This window comes from Lolium rigidum, chromosome 2 (assembly GCF_022539505.1).
Source record: "Lolium rigidum isolate FL_2022 chromosome 2, APGP_CSIRO_Lrig_0.1, whole genome shotgun sequence".
In the NCBI taxonomy this organism is placed as follows: domain Eukaryota; kingdom Viridiplantae; phylum Streptophyta; class Magnoliopsida; order Poales; family Poaceae; genus Lolium; species Lolium rigidum.
In genome coordinates, this window is record NC_061509.1 from 97,888,510 (window position 1) to 97,907,863 (window position 19,354).

A 19,354-nucleotide genomic window follows, 5' to 3' on the forward strand; every position below is an offset into this window, starting at 1 on the left:
TCTGTTATGAATATAGCACATTATTAGTCAGTTTCGTTGGGATGTGATCGCACTGGTCTCCCAACAGTGGATGGACGGTGGCACTTCATATCAATATTAATTGATCATCTAATTAATTCCACAGCCTAAAAATGCCGTACACTTTGGAGGGTGGTGCACCAGCGTCGATCAATCAGTTCACCCAGCTTGGATCTGCCAACATTCCTATATCCTCACCCACGAGAATCTTTCGGTCATGTTAAATGCGCAGCTCCTCAAATTATTTTGCCGATTATTTTTTCCGTTTCATGAGTATTTTCTCCATCTATAAATAAGTGTATATCTAGTTTTCAGCCTAACTTAACTTTTTAAAAATTGACCAACATTGTAGACAAATGTAAAAGCATATATGACATCAAATCAAAAATATTATAAAACTATATTTCAAAACAGATATAGTGGTACTGATTTAGTGTCATAAACATTCCTAGATTTTTTTGATAAAGTTTTTCAAATTTTATTAACTTTCACTTAGAACAAAGACTAGATTTATACTTATTTATGGATGGAGGAAGTATGTGGGATAATTTTGAAAATTGATTTAACAGTAGCTATGCCTACTCGTCAAATTATATGTCCATGTGTGCTTGGACGCTTTTCTGTTTTTCCTCACGAAGCAACTGTAGAATGAATAAACGGGTCACCAACTGGGAGGGAGAAGGTGCCGACAGTATTGCAAGTTGGCTTATAGAAGGACTTCTAGGCGGAAAAAACTTAAGGTGAAAAAAATCACATTCCAAGGTTAAATACTCAGCTCGTCTCACGTACTCATGATACCGTGACGGAATCATGCCTCAATATCATATTTACAAGTTCAATAAAAAAATTAAGATAAATCACACACGTACATATCACCTTGATACTTACTCGTGTAGATTTTCAAGAAAGAAAATTGGAACTCGCAAAGTGAAAATCTGAGTCTTTCATGTGTTCCTTTATCACTTTGTCATTTTTTCGGTTATATAAGTTATACATACTTATGTACGCAAGTTTCAAACTTGGTACGCATATATCTGCATATATGTTCTACATGCAAATTTTATTTCACTTCTCTAATGTTTACCGTGGGATCAGGTGTACTAGGTTGCAATAATTCTTCTTTGATACCAAGCAGCTTCCAGCTCACCTCCCTTATTTCTTATCACATCAGAAAACCTACCTCTGGATATTTCCCCACCGTCTCCACCCATGCCTTATATATTTGATCCAAGTTGACTAAGTAATTACAGTAAGAATGCCACTCGTATCCTTTCCGTGGAAAATGTTTCTCTCATCTCAACCTAGAGTCTCCGACCATCCTTTCCCTGCCTATCTCGCACTCCCAGTCCCATCATTTTCCTCCCCATGAATAAGTAGGGTTCCCTACCAATTACGTTATCTAACTCTGCAGCCACCACACCTCTCCTAGTGTAGGCCTTCGTCCCAACGCTATCCTCCACTCCAGGATATATAGTTTGTTACATCAGAAAAGAAGAGGAGATCGATGTAAACTCACATGTTCGTCGACTAAAAGAGGAGACAACATACAAACACATGACAAAGAAGTGCCACCAAACGGCAGTCGAAGGGTATCACAATACCAAAATCTTGCAAATGTCAGTACTCCTGCAGATAAGCGGACATCCACGGGTTGGCGGTCCAGAGCAACGCTAGTCAACGAGTAGCACATTGTTCTATGGCATTGGTCAAATAATTTGGATTGTTGGTTGGATACATATATGTTGATGTATATGACATCACTAGAGTTCTCACCTCCACTCAAATATAATTTTCCTTGAATTTGAGATGGCGAGTGTAAAGAAAAGAGTTTTTATAGTACAGTACAAGAAAAAAAGATTTAAAATGGTAGCACCGTGGCTTGCGTTCGCCTGAATGGCGTCGCGTGTGATTGTGATACCGTCGCACCCCCATCCGCAAAGACTGGTGTCTCGTGGGATTCCATTCCCATCTTGCCCCGGGCTGATTGCCAATCACCGATTGATGATTTTCTCCTTCCTAATCTGGCAGCTTCCACCATCCCTGCCGAGACTACTACTCTACCACTACGGTCTACGGCCACCCACCTCCCTCCTCCTCTCCCTTTCTCTGCTCCTCTCTTGCTTCCTCCTCTACCCGCCTCACAATCTCCCCCCCCTCTCCTCTTCCTCTCCCACGAAGGCTACAGGCTCGTGTGCTGCTGGAGATTCCCCTCTTTTGGTGTCCGTAAGTTCCAAGGCTGCTCTTCTCCTTTCTTCCAACTCCTTTGCATACTTTGGAGTGCCGAGTTCGTAGTAGTCGTGATTGCAGAATGTTCTATCTTCAGGTACCTGGCGACAATTTTTCTTTCTTTCGAGAATAGCTCTGTTTTTCTTCTGACGATGTCTTGCTCGGACACAACGGGAACTCTGGTCTCAGGATTTTCTTTTCTTTTCTTTTCTTTTCTTTTCGATTGTAGAGTTTCTGCAGTACTACCATTTTTTTTTTGTTGGGACTATACTATGAAAGATTCTCTTCTTTGGCATGGCGATAAATATGACGTCGTGGCTGGCTGTTTCTTCCAAAGAAAAAATATATGGAGATTCTCTCAGCGTCTTTCTAGCGTACCTGAACTGCGGTAGCTTTCTTGTTAATGCCACTTTTGTCAGAATCTACTTAGATTTTGAAACGATAAATAATTTCCCAACAATACTTTTCACAATCTATTTACATTTTGTATTGGTCAAGAATTTCCCAAGATTTTTTGTTGTTCAGATTGAAGTTTTAAGAATATCAAACGAACTTGTTGTGTGCATACCACTTTTATAGCGGCACCCACAAATCTTTGGTCATTACATTGCTACCACATTAAGATTGCTGCCAGCTTTTTCTCCGAGGTGAAAATATTGACATATGCCGAGTAAAGTACATGGTGCCTTTCTTCAACAAGTGCATTGCATTCTTTGTTTGTAGCCTTGTAGGCAAACTGAAATGAGAAAATTGACATGAAAACAAACAACATTCATTATTTTCCCTTTTGAAACATTATGTACCTCATATGAGTTGGATTGATTCTGTACATGTTCCACGAATGTGCAGGAATTCATTTTTTTTTCGACAAAAAAGTGCGGAAATTCATGTACTTTTATGTTTCCAATCCTCTGTGTCAAGTTTCTACATTTTTTCTTTCCAATCCTCTTTTTATGTGTTATCTTCTTCTGGTTGTAGCTGAGAACTTCAGATGACCGCATTATTAGTAGAGCTACATTTTTTTCGATAAAGAGAACATATTAATATCGAAAGATACCAATTACACCCAATTAGTAGAGCTACATATCCTCAATTTTTGTGTAAATAGTTTCCTTCTCTAGGTGAGTATCTGATTGGCCGAATCTTTGGCTAATTCATGTTCTGGTCTCAAGATGCTTCTGCGTTTTCCAGGACTCAAGAGCTATCTGATGTTTCTGATTCTTTATCTATTTTTATTGGCCAACCAATTTTGTGTATTGTTAAATGAGGGACTAGTTTTGCAGTGCTTTCATTCGGTCCAGATCACAATTAAATTCAGTTCTTCCTTCATGTTGTGTAACATGAGTGATTGTTATCTGTTCTTCTTATACACAGAAGGAGAGCTCTTACTATTAAATAACATCTCCAAATTGTTCGCTTGTAACTTACTATGGAGCTATGACTGACTTCTCTGGTCTTGTTTTCTTAAATTTTTAGGTGTACGTATGAATATCAAGTTCCAGGTTTCTAAATGTTGGGTTGAGAATGAGCATTCTGTTTCGCAAAGAAATAAGTATCATTTACAGAGTGGTTCTCTTAAAGCTTTCAGATTCTGTGTATGTTGACAGCTTCCTCAAATTGGTCTTGTCGGTCCATGTGCATACATAATTTGTAGCTGAAACAGAGACTTCTGAGTGTCCATGTTCTTTCTGCCTCTCTGCCCTTACCAAGCTGATTCTGCATTTGATGGGCTGCTCACCTTCTAAGTGTTGTTCTTGTTCACATCTTAAGGGATGTTTGCGTTCCCACGGGTGTGTCGAACAAACAGCTGACTCTCCAAGAGAGTCAAGGGGAAAATCAAGCCGGGGAAGGGGAAAGACAGATTCTAGTGCTTCAGATGGCTCTTCGGATGATCTAGAGGGTGATGATGGATTGAACCAATTGAACATTACAAGGGAATCAAATGTTGGTATCAGTCGTCTCTCGAGGGTTTCTTCGCAGTTTCTTCCTCCAGAAGGGTCCCGCAAAGTTCGAGTCCCATTGGGGAACTATGATCTGAGATACTCCTATTTGTCTCAAAGAGGTTACTATCCAGAATCATTGGACAAACCAAACCAAGATAGCTTCTGCATACATACTCCATTTGGAGCAAGCCCCGATGATCACTTCTTTGGTGTGTTTGATGGCCATGGGGAATATGGAGCTCAATGCTCACAATTCGTGAAACGAAGACTGTGTGAAAACCTGCTCAGAGATGGCCAGTTTCGTACCAATGCTGTTCAGGCCCTTCATTCTGCTTTCTTGGCAACAAACTCTCAGCTCCATGCTGATAGCTTGGACGATTCCATGAGTGGTACTACCGCGATCACTATATTGGTGAGGGGAAGAACATTGTATATTGCAAATGCCGGTGATTCACGTGCTCTTATTGCTGAGAAAAAAGGAGAAGATATGATTGCTGTTGACCTCTCCATAGATCAAACTCCTTACAGGACTGATGAGGTTGAAAGGGTCAAGGAGTGTGGTGCCAGGGTTCTGACATTGGATCAAATAGAAGGACTAAAGAACCCAGATGTGCAGTGTTGGGGTACCGAGGAAAGTGATGATGGCGATCCTCCAAGGTTGTGGGTGGAAAATGGCATGTATCCAGGAACTGCTTTTACTCGTAGTATTGGAGATTCTGTTGCTGAATCTATTGGTGTTGTTGCAAATCCGGAGATTTTTATCCTGGAGCTCAGTGCCAGCCATCCATTCTTCGTTATTGCTAGTGATGGGGTTTTTGAATTTCTTTCTAGCCAAACGGTCGTAGACATGGTAAATTCTATGTACTGCTGCTAAGTTGTGGTTGTGTGTAATTCTTAAATTTGTTTTCTTCTTGAATATTCTGGGAGCACCAAGTGCTTCGTTGGAATAGTAGAGATACATTAGAGATCAAACCTTTTGCCGTCTGTTGCTTACCTGTTTTGAATACTCTAATATATAGTGTGACAACATATTTAACTTTATAGTCATGGATTTGCAGATTGCTAAATACAAGGATCCCCGTGATGCGTGTGCTGCAATTGTTGCTGAATCATATCGTCTCTGGCTGCAGTATGAAACTCGTACGGATGACATTACAATCATACTTGTACATATTAACGGGTTAACTGATGTATGGATTTATCTTCTTAGTTTTCTTGTTTACTTCCTTAGAAGTGGTTTATTTGATTACCTGAATATATTTCATCTTTCACCAGACGGGGTCCACCCATACCGTACTGAAGGCATCTTTACAACCATCACAGCAAGTAGTAGAACTGGTGGGCTCTGAATCACCATCCGTCATTAGTTTAAACCCCAACAATCAGCGTTCCAGGCAGGATATATCACGCGCACGATTGAGAGCCCTTGAAAATTCTCTGGAAAATGGTCAAGTATGGGTCCCGCCATCTCCGTCACATCGCAAGACATGGGAAGAGCAAGTAAGGTTTACCGATTTTTCCTCATTGTGAAATTTAGTTCAGGATTTATGGTGTCCTATGCTGACAAATCCTATTTACGAAAAATTATATGAAGGCACACATTGAGAGGATACTACACGATCATTTCCTCTTCAGAAAGCTCACTGATTCGCAGTGCAATGTTTTACTTGATTGCATGCAACGGGTTGAGGCGAAACCTGGGGATATAGTGGTTCATCAGGTTCTTACCCTTCTATATTCATTAATCATTACTTCTCTGATGACATTTTGAAGTTGCTTAGAATTGTACAATAAGGACACTGTATAATGCAGGGTGGTGAAGGTGACTGCTTCTATGTAGTTGGGAATGGTGAGTTTGAAGTTTTGGCTATTCAGGTAATCATTTCAAAATACATATAGTATGTTAGAAAATGCAAATCAAATACAGTATGCAATGAAGAATAGGCGAGAATAGCTAAATCAGGAAAAAATCACCTCTGACACGAATATGATCAAATATAAATATGTGGAGAGAGGGACAACTTACAAACTTAGACTAGCGGCGCACAGATAGGCTGCGCGCGCTGCCCGTGACCGGCGTTCGAGCCCCAGCTCCACTGGCTGTGTCCCGAGTTTCTTCTTATAAAATGCAGCAGGGTTCCTCCTATGTTGGTCTCGTTTATTTTACAAGCCCTTAGGATTTCACAATGAGGCATTAACTAATCCCATGTATATAAGACGACTTACATATTGTTGCAAAACAACTTCCAAGGTTGGAAGAATGAACGAATCTGAATGTATACTACTTCATACTATGGGGGCTCTACCCCCACCTCCCAGATCGCTATAGAAGCCACAAATGCAGCAGTACTCTGAAGTTTGGCCGAGTAGGGCATGCAGTGCGCTGTTTTTGTACTGAAGTAGCTGGTGGTAGCAATCTGACCAGCTTCCTTGCCAAACAGCACAACATCGTGCCCCTCTATGCACCTGTTCCTTGTGCTGTATGAGATATCTAATTCTATTATTTTTGCTTGACGTCATTCATTATGCTTCCCTTGTTCAAGCATAAAGAGGGAAAAGCAATATGTTCCTTTCTTTATGTCAATTCTTCAAGCTCACAGCCAGCCACAAGTAAGGCTACCCCCTGTATATACAAATACACATGAGTAGATCGGGCACAGTTTAACATGCAGGCTACCTAGCTTAGTAGCTTTTCGATCTTACAATAAGACAAAATTAACAATGAAATAATATTAATGCTATTTTATGTGAGGCTTACAGCAACAGGACGTGCTCACAAGTTTCTACATTTCTTTTTATTTAAGGAAAATGACTCATCTGTAGACACATGCATGCATTTCTTCAAATGATTTGCTAGCCAAACGTTTTTCTATAACTATATTTAAATATTGATCACAAAAAAGCACCATATCTGATGTGAAACGTCAATTCCAATTTGCTAGTTTTCCTTTGGTAAGGACCAACATGCATAAACCATCTGAGTCGGACCATATTGAATGCAATAATTTTTGTAAGATAATTAACATCTTAGTGGTTAAAATGCATTTGGAATTCTGTGTATACTTCGATATAAAGAGGGAAAATAGAATCTATAGATAGTTATTTGCCTGATATTTATGTGCAGAGCATTGCTCACTGCACAATCTACGTCCATATATGTTTGCTTATATCAGATTTGATTTAACACTGTTGTTTGAAAACTAAATGAGTTCATAGAGTTTTTTTTTACATTACTCTCCGTGCTATGATTTTCAAGACTAAGCTGATGAAATGTATATATACAGGAAGAAGATGGGAAGGAAGTGAGTAAGGTTCTGCATCGGTATACTGCTGACAAACTATCTTCCTTTGGAGAGTTAGCACTAATGTGAGTTAGTTTTACTCATATGTGATTTATTATACTGTTTGTTTGATTATAAGAGAAGTTTTGTAAAAAAAATACTACCTCTGTCTATAAAAGGATGTCGCAAGTTGATCTAAATATGAATGTATCTAGACACTCTTTAGTGTATAGATACATCCGAATTTAGACAAATGTCCGACATCCTTTTATGGATGGAGGGAGTACTTGTTAAGACCTCTCATGACTCATGTGTCAACAAAAGTGGTGTCTGCTAGTTGTACTGTTCAAGAAGCACACTCGTGCGAGCTGGTCAATAATAATAGTCAGCTCTCAGTATTTTTCTCGCAAATACGTAAAAACTTTGTGTATCATTCCATTGGAGTACAAAGCAATTACAGTGAACCGCCACACTCGAAAAGTTCAACGTGAATACGCAAAAGCTCAGCTCTAAGTACCACATTGTATTTATCAGTCAGAACAAAATAAAGGGTTTCCTCTCTGCACCTAAAAAGTGGAGCTTAGACCGCTCTACTTTGGCTCTTGTAACCAATCACTCAAATCATTTCCAAAACCATACTACATGTAGTGTGAAAACTGAAAGCTAATGCATTACCACATGAAGAGTGTTCTACCATATAAGTAAGACCAAATCACCAGGATGCTTGTGCTCCATGCTATCTCTTTCCAATAATAGCTGAAAAGGCTTGAAGTTAACCTCACCTTGCATAGTCGCATATGTATCTCACTATGTTAGCTTAAACCTTGGCTGCACCATGTAGAGTCCATAGATATTTTCCTTAAAAAAATAGATGAAGTAGCAACACCTGCAAACTAATACACATAACGTAGTATTGTTTTCTATATCTGAGATGTACCATGCCATGACCTCGAAAGACTCAACCAGATAATATATGAATCTCTCCACTGCCCTTCAGGCATGGAGATGAAGCAGATGCAATAAGCCTATCAAGTTCAGATTGATATAGGTAGCACTCACTATTTAGCACATCTAATCACCATCTATTTTTGAAGCAAACAGGTATAACAAGCCACTTCAGTCTTCGGTTCGTGCTGTGACTAGTGGAACATTATGGGCTCTAAAGCGGGAGGATTTCCGAGGAATTCTCATGTCAGAGTTTTCAAATATACCATCGTTGAAGTTGCTACGGTCTGTAGAGCTGTTTACAAGATTGACAGTACTTCAGTTAAGTCAACTTGCCGAATCACTTGCTGAGGTATCCTTTGCAGACGGACAAGTAATAGTAGACAAGGTATATGGGGTGAAAATGGTTTGATTTTTTATGGAAATGGAAGCTTTTATTGATTCTTTGCACAATATCAAAGAGTTCACTCCCGGACTCTGCATCTACAATGCACAGCCAAAAGATTTATTGACATGTTCTTCTGCAAACTTATGGTATTCTTGTGTAGTTATTTTCTTTTGTGAATCCTTTTTCAGGATGACAACATCTCTTGTCTATATATTATTCAAAGGGGTCATGTGAGACTTACATTAGCAGCTGATAAGTTAAATTCAGATTCTTGGGATCTTCTTAGTGCTCACACAAAGAAGGTCCAACAAAGTCAAGAAAATGGCAATTATGTGGTTGAGATTGATGAGGGAGGACACTTTGGAGAGTGGGCTCTCATTGGAGAGAGTATCACGTTTACTGCTATCTCAGTTGGTGATGTGATCTGTTCTACAATCACAAAAGAGAAATTTGATTTAATTGTCGGGTCTTTGCCTAAACTTCCACAGGCTGATTCCAAGTACTGTACATGTAGCATCTTTTTCATAGTTAGCCTATCAGATATTTGTCAATCGGGAGCTCATCCTGTCACGATATCTATGCAGGCTTAAAGATTCTCTTATCCCAAAGGAACATAGTACAGATGAGGATTTTTCCTTTAGGAGGGTTCAGCTATCTGATTTGGTAGGGGTTAGTACTTCATTTCCTTTTCTCTAGCATGACATTTCTTTTTCTATCTGGAGAAGATTTATTGAGATTATATGCTGATACATGGTTCTATATATGTTCTCAGGAATGGAAGACGTGCATATATGCCGCTGATTGCAGTGAGATCGGACTTGTCCAAATCAGAGGCTCTGGTGCGAAAGCAATTCAGCTTGACCGTCCTTTGTTATCAGATGTATCAATTTTGTAATGGCCTTACATGTATTTTTAAGTTTTATATAATCTTGTTTTGTTTCCTCGACCAGACAAGATCAAAAGCTTCAAAAGGTTTTATATCAAGAGGGTAAAAGACCTCCGTAAGGAAGGACAGGTGTTTCAGGAGAAAGACATCATGAAAAGTTTGAGTCAATCAGTTTGTGTGCCAGAAGTTTTATGTACCTGTGCTGATCAATCGTACCTTGGAATACTGCTGAATTGTTGCCTATGTTGCTCACTGGCTTCAATACTTAATACACCACTAAGTGAGTCATCTGCGCGATTCTATGCAGCTTCAGTTGTTGTTGCTCTAGAAGAACTTCATCTGGTAAGATCTTGCTTTTCTGTATTAAGAGATTGACATGCAGTTTTTTGTGTATTATGTTTTGTATTATGTTCTTATCTACAATATGCATCTAACTCTGTAAAATATTTCAGAGGTCTATTCTTTACAGAGGTGTTTCAGCAGATATCCTAATGCTCGACCGATCAGGACATCTGCAGGTGATTATCTGACCTTAAGGCATATGATGTTAGAACTGCCGTTTACTTTTTACCTCGATGTTCATGCTACTAATAATCGCTAAACATGTCCATGTATCACTGAAACGATAGCGTACAAATACACAATCCTCCTTCGACCAGAACAAATATCGATTATTATGTAGCATTTTTTCTGATTTACTGAGTTGACATTTCACATGATACAAGTGCAGATAGCAATGTTGTTCTAACAATACATATGTTTTTATGTGTGACAGATAGTTGACTTCAGGTTTGCGAAGAAGTTGGAAGGTGAAAGGACTTACACAATATGTGGCATCGCTGACTCTCTAGCTCCAGAGATCGTTCTAGGCAAGGGGCATGGTTTTACTGCTGACTGGTAAGGGTTATAGACCCCTTTCTTGTATAAGATTCAAAGTTATGCATGCTTTCTGAATTATTACTAGTATAATAATAATTGTTATTATTAAGCAATAAGCATGCACCATTTTCCTTAATATAATGTTTTTCAATGCTGAAACACAGCAGGAGTAGACGTACATTAATTTAATCTCCCCCAAAAAGGCCATCCATCTATCTGCCTTGTCCATGATACTATTCATCACTAGCGTGGCAGACTTCACTCGTTATTCCTTATGGATATATTACTTTTCTAATTAAATATCATGAAGAAAAATCTGATGCAGATAGAAAATTACAAATTCTCTTAGGATAATAGTGCACATTAATATTACTGGCACTACAATCTTCACATATCTGTAATCCTGTAAAGATTAACATCTTATTCCCTTGCTTTTGCATGATCAGGTGGGCGCTTGGAGTATTGATTTATTTCATGCTGCAATCGGACATGCCATTTGGGTCCTGGAGGGAAAGCGAGCTGGAACCTTTCGCTAAGATTGCGAAGGGGAACCTAACTATGCCGTCGACGTTCAGCGTGGAAGTTGTTGACCTTATAACCAAGGTTGAATCCCTCATTCAATGAATGTACTTTTCATTATTTACTTATCTTTGACCTTATTTGGTCTATGTGCAACAAGGCAACTCAATTTCACATTTTTGCGGCCAGCTACTTGTGGTAGATGAGAATGCACGCCTTGGAACCACAGGCGCGGACGCAGTAAAGAAACACCCTTGGTTTGATGGCATTGACTGGAAACAAACAGCAAATGGCACTTCAGCAGTACCTCAGGAGATCTCTGACCGCATCGACACCTATGTAGAAACTCTTCAGGAGGATTTAACGGTGCCCTCTTCCATGCCAGGTGAAGATCCCGCTGATTTGACTGCTCCAGAATGGATCCAAGATTGGTGATCTCAGTAGGTGGATGAACGTTGACAGGTTAAGAAAGCTTCTTTGATTTTCGCGAGGCAGTTTCAGATCTTATGGAAACAAGATATTCATCCAGATGGTTCAACCTAGTGAAGTTTTGTCGAAATGATGAATTCCCAAGGTGCAATCATTTCTTTAGTGCCATTGGAACGAAAAATGACAAATTAGCTCCCCAGCCACTAGCATTGGATTCTTGCGGTACATATGTATTGATCCTTCTTTCATTTGTCTATTAGTTTGTAACTTTTATCTTTAAGCTATCCACCCATGTGATTTTGTGTAAAATTTTGAAGAGGAAAAACAAGAGCCATGTGCCTAAAGGTGATTTGCCCGAACTTGTGGGCATCAAAAGCTTCTTTTAGGGGTGAAGCATTGCTTTATTGGGAACTGCGAACGCGGCTGGAAAGGAACTCCATGAAGTTCTATCAACTGGTGAAGACTAGCGGACATAGCTCTTTAGAATAAAAGCAACCTTTTGAAGAAATGTTTACAAAAACCTGCATGGCCTTTGACTTTCTGCATGGCCTTTGAGTTTCTGGTTCATGGTTGTAGCTAGTGCATAAGACACCTCTTTCCTATAATGAACTTGTTGAGTACGCTCGTACTCATCCCTCTTCAAATCCCATGCTTAGATTTCCAGAACAGCATTGAGGGGAACCCGAGGAGGCAAACTACGTGGATGACGTCTACTACGAGGAACCAGATCTCTCTGCAGGCGTCAAAGGAGTGGACTACCTGATCGAGTTCGGCACCAACGAGACTGAGGAGGAGGCATAAACTAGTAGGGTCCGGTGATCGCAGTCGGGTAGCACCGAACAATATAGAATAAGCTGCTCGGGTAGTCATGGTTCTTAGTATAGTCCTACCCATAGTGCGTAGGCTTAGAGAAGTTCGACTGGAACTTCCGAGTTATCCTCTGCGGACTCAAGAGGAGCTCCCTTATGATGTTCACTTTTGGCTTGTAATAATATTAAGTGAGTAAGTTTGGACCAGCTATGTTTCTGTTGTACCACTCTGAAGGATGTGATATTTGTGGATTGGTACTTCGCATATGTTATATCCACGGCCAGCATACTACAACATGCAGTGATATGCAGGGTCACTACACTCCGTTAGCGAGCACGTGCTCAAAATGTCTAGGCACGCGAAGAAGCTCAGTGACTTGGGAATTGTGATTCGTAACCAGCTGGGTATTCATCGTGTCCTTCAATCACTGCCACCTAGTTATAAGAACTTCGTGATGAACTACAACATGCAGAACATGAACAAAGAGTTACCTGAACGCTTCTCCATGCTGAAACCTGCTGAGGTGGAGATACAGAAAGAGCACCAAGTGTTGATGGTCAAGAAGACCACTAGTTTCAAGAAGCAGGGCAAACCAAACAAGAATGACAACTTCAAGAAGGGCGACAAGAAAGCTGCTGCGCCTCCTAAGAAGCCCAAGGCTGGCCCTAAGCCTGATACTCTGTGCTATTACTGCAAGGAAGAAGGGCACTGGAAGCGTAATTTCCCCAAGTACCTGTCCGCTCTGAAGAGCGGACAAGGTATATATGATGTACATGTTATTGATGTTTATCTTACTAGTAATCATAGTAGTGTCTGGGTATTTGATACTAGTTCGGTTGCTCACATTTGTAACTCGAAACATGAGCTGCAGAATAAACGAAGACTAGCAAGGGACGAGGTGACTATGCGCGTTGGAAATGGATCCAAGGTTGATGTGATCGCTATCGGTACACTCCCTCTACATCTACCTTCGGGATTAGTTTTAAATCTAAATAATTGTTATTTGGTGCATACGTTAAGCATGAACATTATATCTGGATCTTATTTATTGCAACACGGTTACTCGTTTAAATCAGAGAATAATGGTTGTTCGATTTATATGAGTAATATCTTTTATGGTCATGCACCTGAGATGAATGGTTTATTCCTGTTAAATCTCGATAGTAGTGATACACATGTTCATAACATTGATGCTAAACGAATTAAATTGAATGATAATTCTACTTACACGTGGCACTGTCGTCTTGGTCATATTGGAGTGAAGCGCGTGAAGAAACTCCATTCCGATGGACTTCTTGAATCACTTGATTTTGAATCACTTGATAGATGCGAAGCATGTCTAATGGGTAAAATGACTAAGACTCCATTCTCTGGTATAATAGAGCGAGCTACAGACTTATTGGAAATCATACATACCGATGTGTGCGGACCAATGAGTGTAGCATCACGCGGTGGTTATCGTTATGTTCTAACCTTCACGGATGATCTGAGTAGATAGGGGTATATTTACTTTATGAAACATAAGTCCGAAACTTTCGAGAAGTTTAAGGAATTCCAAAGTGAAGTAGAGAACCACCGTAACAAGAAGATTAAATTTCTGCGTTCTGATCGCGGAGGTGAATATCTGAGTTATGAGTTTGGCATGCATTTAAAGAAATGCGGAATACTTTCGTAGTTGACACTGTCGGGAACACCACAACGCAATGGTGTATCCGAACGTCGTAATCGAACTCTCTTAGATATGGTTCGGTCTATGATGTCTCTTACCGATTTGTCGTTATCATTTTGGGGTTATGCTTTAGAGACAGCCGCATTCACTTTAAATAGGGCACCATCTAAATCCGTTGAAACGACATCGTATGAATTATGGTTTGGTAAGAAACCTAAGCTGTCGTTCCTTAAAATTTTGGGTTGTGAGGCTCATGTAAAGAAGTTACAACCTGACAAGCTTGAACCCAAAGCGGAGAAATGCATCTTCATAGGATACCCTAAGGAAACTATTGGGTATACCTTCTATCACAGATCCGAAGGCAAAGTTATCGTTGCCAAGAACGGATCCTTTCTTGAGAAGGAGTTTCTCTCGAAAGAAGTGACTGGAAGGAAAGTAGAACTCGACAAGGTTATTGAACCTTCTCTCGGAGATCAGAGTAGCGCAACGCCGGAAGATGTTCCTGTGTAGCCTGCAACGATAAGAGAGGAAGCAAATGATGATGATCATGAAACTTCGAACGAAGAAGCTACTGAACCTCGCAGATCAACGAGGGCTCGTACCACTCCTGATTGGTATGACCCCTGTCTAAATGTCATGATTGTGGATAACAATGATGAAGACCCTGCGACGTATGAGGAAGCAATGATGAGCCCAGATTCCAACAAATGGAAAGAGGCCATGAAATCCGAAATGGGATCCATGTATGATAACCAAGTATGGACTTTGGTAGACTTACCTGATAGCCGCAATGCTGTCGAGAATAAATGGATCTTCAGAATAAAAATAGATGCTGATGGTAATATTACTGTCTATAAAGCTCGGCTTGTCGCGAAGGGGTTTCGACAAATTCAAGGAGTTGACTACAATGAGACCTTCTCACCTGTAGCGAAGCTAAAGTCTGTGAGGATTTTGTTAGCAATCGCTGCATTTTTCGATTATGAGATTTGGCAGATGGATGTCAAAACATTGTTCCTTAATGTTGACATTGAGGAAGAGTTGTATATGGTACAACCCAAAGGTTTTGTCGATCCTAAAAATGCTGACAAGGTATGCAAACTTTAGCGTTCCATTTATGGACTGAAGCAAGCATCCCGGAATTGGAACCGACGCTTTGATAAGGTGATCAAAGACTTCGGATTTATACAGACTCATGGTGAGGCGTGTATTTACAAGAAAGTGAGTGGGAGCTCTGTAGCATTCCTAATACTATATGTAGATGACATATTGTTGATTGGGAATGATATAGAACTTCTAAGCAGTGTTAAAGGTTATTTTGAATAAGTGTTTTTCAATGAAAGACCTTGGAGAAGCAGCATATATTTTAGGTATCAAGATTTATAGAGATAGATCAAGACGCCTAATAGGGCTTTCACAGAGTACATACCTGGACAAGATTATAAAGAAGTTTAGAATGGATGAAAGCAAGAAAGGGTTCTTGCCCATGTTGCCAGGTAAGGTCTTGAGTAAAACTCAAGGTCCGGCTACGGCAGAAGAAAGAGAAAGGATGAACAAGATCCCCTATGCTTCGGCAGTAGGCTCTATCATGTATGCCATGTTGTGTACTAGACCGGATATCACACACGTTGTTAGTTTGACCAGCAGATATCAAAGTGATCCAGGAATGGAACACTGGACAGTGGTCAAGAATATCCTGAAGTACTTGTAAAGGACTAAGGATATGTTTCTTTGTTATGGAGGTGACCAAGAGCTCGCTGTAACCAGTTACACCGATGCTAGTTGGAACACTGATCCAGAAGACTCTAAGTCTCAATCTGGGTACGTGTTTATTTTGAATGGTGCTGCAGTAAGCTGGATGAGTGCTAAGCAGAGCGTGGTGGCGAAGTCTTCAACTGAATCTGAATACATAGCGGCTTCGGAGGCTTCATCAGAAGCGATATGGATGAAGAGGTTTTTTACTGAGCTTGGTGCGGTTCCTAGTGCATTGGACCCATTAACCATATATTGTGATAACATGGGTGCCATAGCCAATGCACAAGAGCCAAGGTCACACAAGAAGCTGAAGCATATCAAGTTGCGCTTTCATGTGATTCGCGAGTATGTCGAAGATGGTGACATAAAGATTTGCAAAGTACACACAGATCTAAATGTGGCGGATCCGTTGACTAAAGCTCTCCCTAGAGGAAAACATGACCTACACCAGAACGCCATGGGTGTTAGGTACATTACCATGTAATCTAGATTATTGACTCTAGTGTTGTCGGGGGGAAGACCCCGGGTAGGGCAAAAGACTGAGAACAGCTAGCTCAAGGCCGGCTGGCCCGCGGCAAAGGCCGGCTGGAGCCGTGGCCGGCTGCCTTGGGAGCCGGCTTATTCAAAGTCCACGCTGGTCTAGCCATAGCCGTCTGCGCTGTGGCTGGGCCGGCTTCAACTTGCCATATCCGACTTGGGTTGTCTCTCCCTGACCGGCTCGAAGCTGGCGAGCCTTGCAGGAGAAGGAACTGGAAAGGTGATCCGGCTGCTAAAGTCCACGATGATCTCACCCTCCGTAAAGTACGGGGCACTGTAGAGCAACAGTGCCTCAGCCGGACACGCCATTATGGCTCACGCCGCGCCGTACGGCTACATGCCATCGATGGCGATAGGGACACCTCCTCTCCATATCGCTGACTTCGGAAGGAGACAAGACAAGGCTTCCACGCCTAACGGCTCCTGACAGCGGCGCCTCGGGAAGGAGCGGGAAGCCGGAGCCGGCCAGCCGGCCAGTAGGTCATAGGGACTTCTTTGTATAATGCCAGCGTCTATATAAGCTGCGCTACCCCTCTCGTGCGGGGGACGATCGATCCTTTCATTCATTCTAGTCTTAGCGCTGCCCTGTGAGAGAGACCTTCGTCTACCTTAGCCTCCCAGGAGCAGCCGGATACAGCTCAAGGAGCACCATTGTACTGTGATATCACTTATACACTCATAGCAGGAGTAGAGGTGTTACCTCCACATGAGGGCCTCGAACCTGGGTACGTCGCCGTGTCGCTCGTTCCCATACCCGCATCCGGATACCACCGTAGACCATACTAGGAACCACTCTCATTAGCCACCCTATGGCATATGTCGTGACGATACCACGTCATTTGGCGCCCACCGTGGGGCCTTCAGCGTCTGCGGCCGGTGTCTTCATCCAGACGGGCCTCACCATCACCACCGGCGAGCGAGTCGCTTCAGGCTTGATTTGGAGATTCGGCTCCCTCGACTACGTCAGCGACAACGCTGGCTGCTTCGCCGACATGCCTTTCCCTGCCGGCGGCAGCGTCATCTCCTTCGGCGGACACGACGTTTACGTCGCAACCGTCGCACCGCCGCGCTACCCGCGGCAGGTGCTGCGCTGTGCAAGCCCTCCACCAGGAGCCGGCGCCAGCAACACTCTCGCCAGCCCCTGCATCGTGCAGGTCATGGCAGCCGGTGACGAGCAGGTCACCAAGTCCACGCGCGTCCGCGGCCCGGACCTGGAGCGCAACGTCGACGGCCACGCCTCCGGCTCCGGCCCCAAAGCGCCACCACCACCATCCCGGTTGGACGAAGTCCGGGCAAAGTTGAGCTCCCCGCTCACCGCAGGCGGCGACCCCACCACCATCGAGGCGGATCTAGAGGCGCACCGCCAGCTCCTCCTCAGGCAGGCTGAAGAGATAGCTGCCGCCAAGCGCCAGCTGGAAATCACCCGGCGCGAGTATGACCGCGCTCACGGCTTCACGCCAGGCGGCGACAACCCAAGCCGAGCCGGCCAGATTCGCCGGAGAGGAGGCGGCCTAGCCGCCGAAATCGACCGCGATGGTGCGGAAGCGCCGGCTCCGTCCGCGGAGCTGCCGATCTACAACACCCCGACAAGAACATGCGCGCTGCCGAAGCCGCCGCAGAAGAGCTGAGCCTCCTCGAAGGAGAGGAGCTACGCCGCCAGACGAGGCGGGTGGCTGAGTTGTGCCACGCCGCAGCCGAACAGGCGAAGAACCCCAGGTACGCCAACGCTCCCAGAGCTTCTCAAGCTCGTGGTGCCGCAGGCAACGACAGGGACGGCCCCAGAGATACGGCCGAGTCCTCCTCACCAGTGCCAAGGTGGCGTCGGGACTCCCGCGCCACACACGCAAGCTCCAGCCGGACAAGCCGGCCGGGAAGCGGCAACAGCGGCCGCAGCCGGCCACCACCAAGCCGGAACCAGGAGCAAGACTCCGAGCAGCCGGCGCCAAGACGCCAGCACCGGCCGACTCCAGAAGCAAGCGGCGCTCGCCAGCCGGCACGCTCCCGGCTGGGTCCGTGCGTCGAGCCGGTTGACGCCCGAGACCGCCTCGACCGGCTCGTGGAATCCCGCATCGCGGAAGAAGAAGGGCCAACCGGCCCAAAGTGCTTCGGGCCCCGCATCGCCAACGAGCCCATGATCGACGGCTTCGTGCTCCCCCGCGACACCCCCAAGTACGACGGCACTGCCAAGCCGGAGGACTGGCTGCTGGACTACTCCACCGCAGTCGGCATCGCCAGGGGCAACAAGCGCTGGGCGGTATGCTACTCCCCCTGATGCTGGTCGGCTCCGCCCGCACCTGGCTCAACAACCTGCCAGCCGGCAGCATCAACGGCTGGCTTGATTTCGAGGAAGCCTTCGTCAGCAACTTCACCGGCCGGGTCGCCCTCAGCAGCTGGAGATGTGCAAGCAGGGCCCGGACGAGACGGATCGCGCGTACCTAACGCGCTGGTGCGAGATGCGCAACTCTTGCGAGGGTGTGCACGAGATCCAAGCCATCAGCTTCTTCATGGGCGGCTGCCGGCCCAACACCATGCTGTGGCACAAGCTGCGCCGCAGCGAGCCCAAGACCATGGCCTCCCTCATGGCCATCGCGGACAAGTATGCGCTGGCTGAGAAAGCCGGCAAGGCTCCGGCTGAAGCTTCGCCGGCTCCGTCCAGGCGGGACAACCACAGGCCGACCGAGAACAAGCCGCCCGAGGGCGCCTCTCATGGTAGTCGGCGGGACAACTACCGCGGCAAGCAGCACAGCGACCAGCCGGACCGACGTTACGGTTCCGCCCATGTGGCAGCCGTGTCGGACCATGCGGCCGCTGGCGGCATCCGGCGCCAGAAGCAGGACCGGCCCTGGAAGCCGAAGTTCACCTTTGAGCAAATGCTTGATGTGCCGTGCAAGTACCACAGCGGCAAGAACCCCTCCAACCACACCACCCGCGAGTGCCACTTCATGAAGCGGCTGACAAGCGGAGAACCGCTACCCCCTCCACCCCCGCCTCCACCAGCCGGCGGGCCGGGTGGCCAAGCCGGCGCAGAGAACGCCAACCTCGAGAACCACAAGGCTAACCAAGTGCAGCATG

The 19,354-nt window shown here is 44.1% G+C and overlaps 1 protein-coding gene across 7 annotated transcripts; it reads left to right on the forward strand.

The window, feature by feature from the left end:
- Positions 1–2,072: 2,072 nt before the first annotated feature.
- Positions 2,073–11,883, forward strand: LOC124692115 (protein phosphatase 2C and cyclic nucleotide-binding/kinase domain-containing protein-like). 7 transcript variants are annotated; one of them, XM_047225416.1, is made up of 16 exons: positions 2,073–2,241; positions 3,721–5,037; positions 5,246–5,377; positions 5,463–5,687; positions 5,782–5,907; positions 6,000–6,062; positions 7,472–7,554; positions 8,570–8,801; positions 8,990–9,300; positions 9,386–9,464; positions 9,574–9,640; positions 9,752–10,029; positions 10,140–10,205; positions 10,463–10,584; positions 11,013–11,169; positions 11,275–11,883. In XM_047225416.1, the coding sequence occupies exons 2-16, from the start codon at positions 3,970–3,972 to the stop codon at positions 11,518–11,520; spliced, it is 3,255 nt and encodes a 1,084-aa protein (XP_047081372.1). In that variant the 5' UTR covers positions 2,073–2,241; positions 3,721–3,969; the 3' UTR covers positions 11,521–11,883. The 7 variants fall into 7 exon arrangements, 5 of the variants coding, with proteins under 5 accessions (XP_047081372.1, XP_047081373.1, XP_047081376.1 ...); XM_047225417.1 differs by having other exon boundaries at positions 11,250–11,413; XM_047225419.1 differs by lacking the exon at positions 2,073–2,241 and having other exon boundaries at positions 4,921–5,037; positions 5,246–5,327.
- The last annotated feature ends 7,471 nt before the right edge of the window (positions 11,884–19,354 follow it).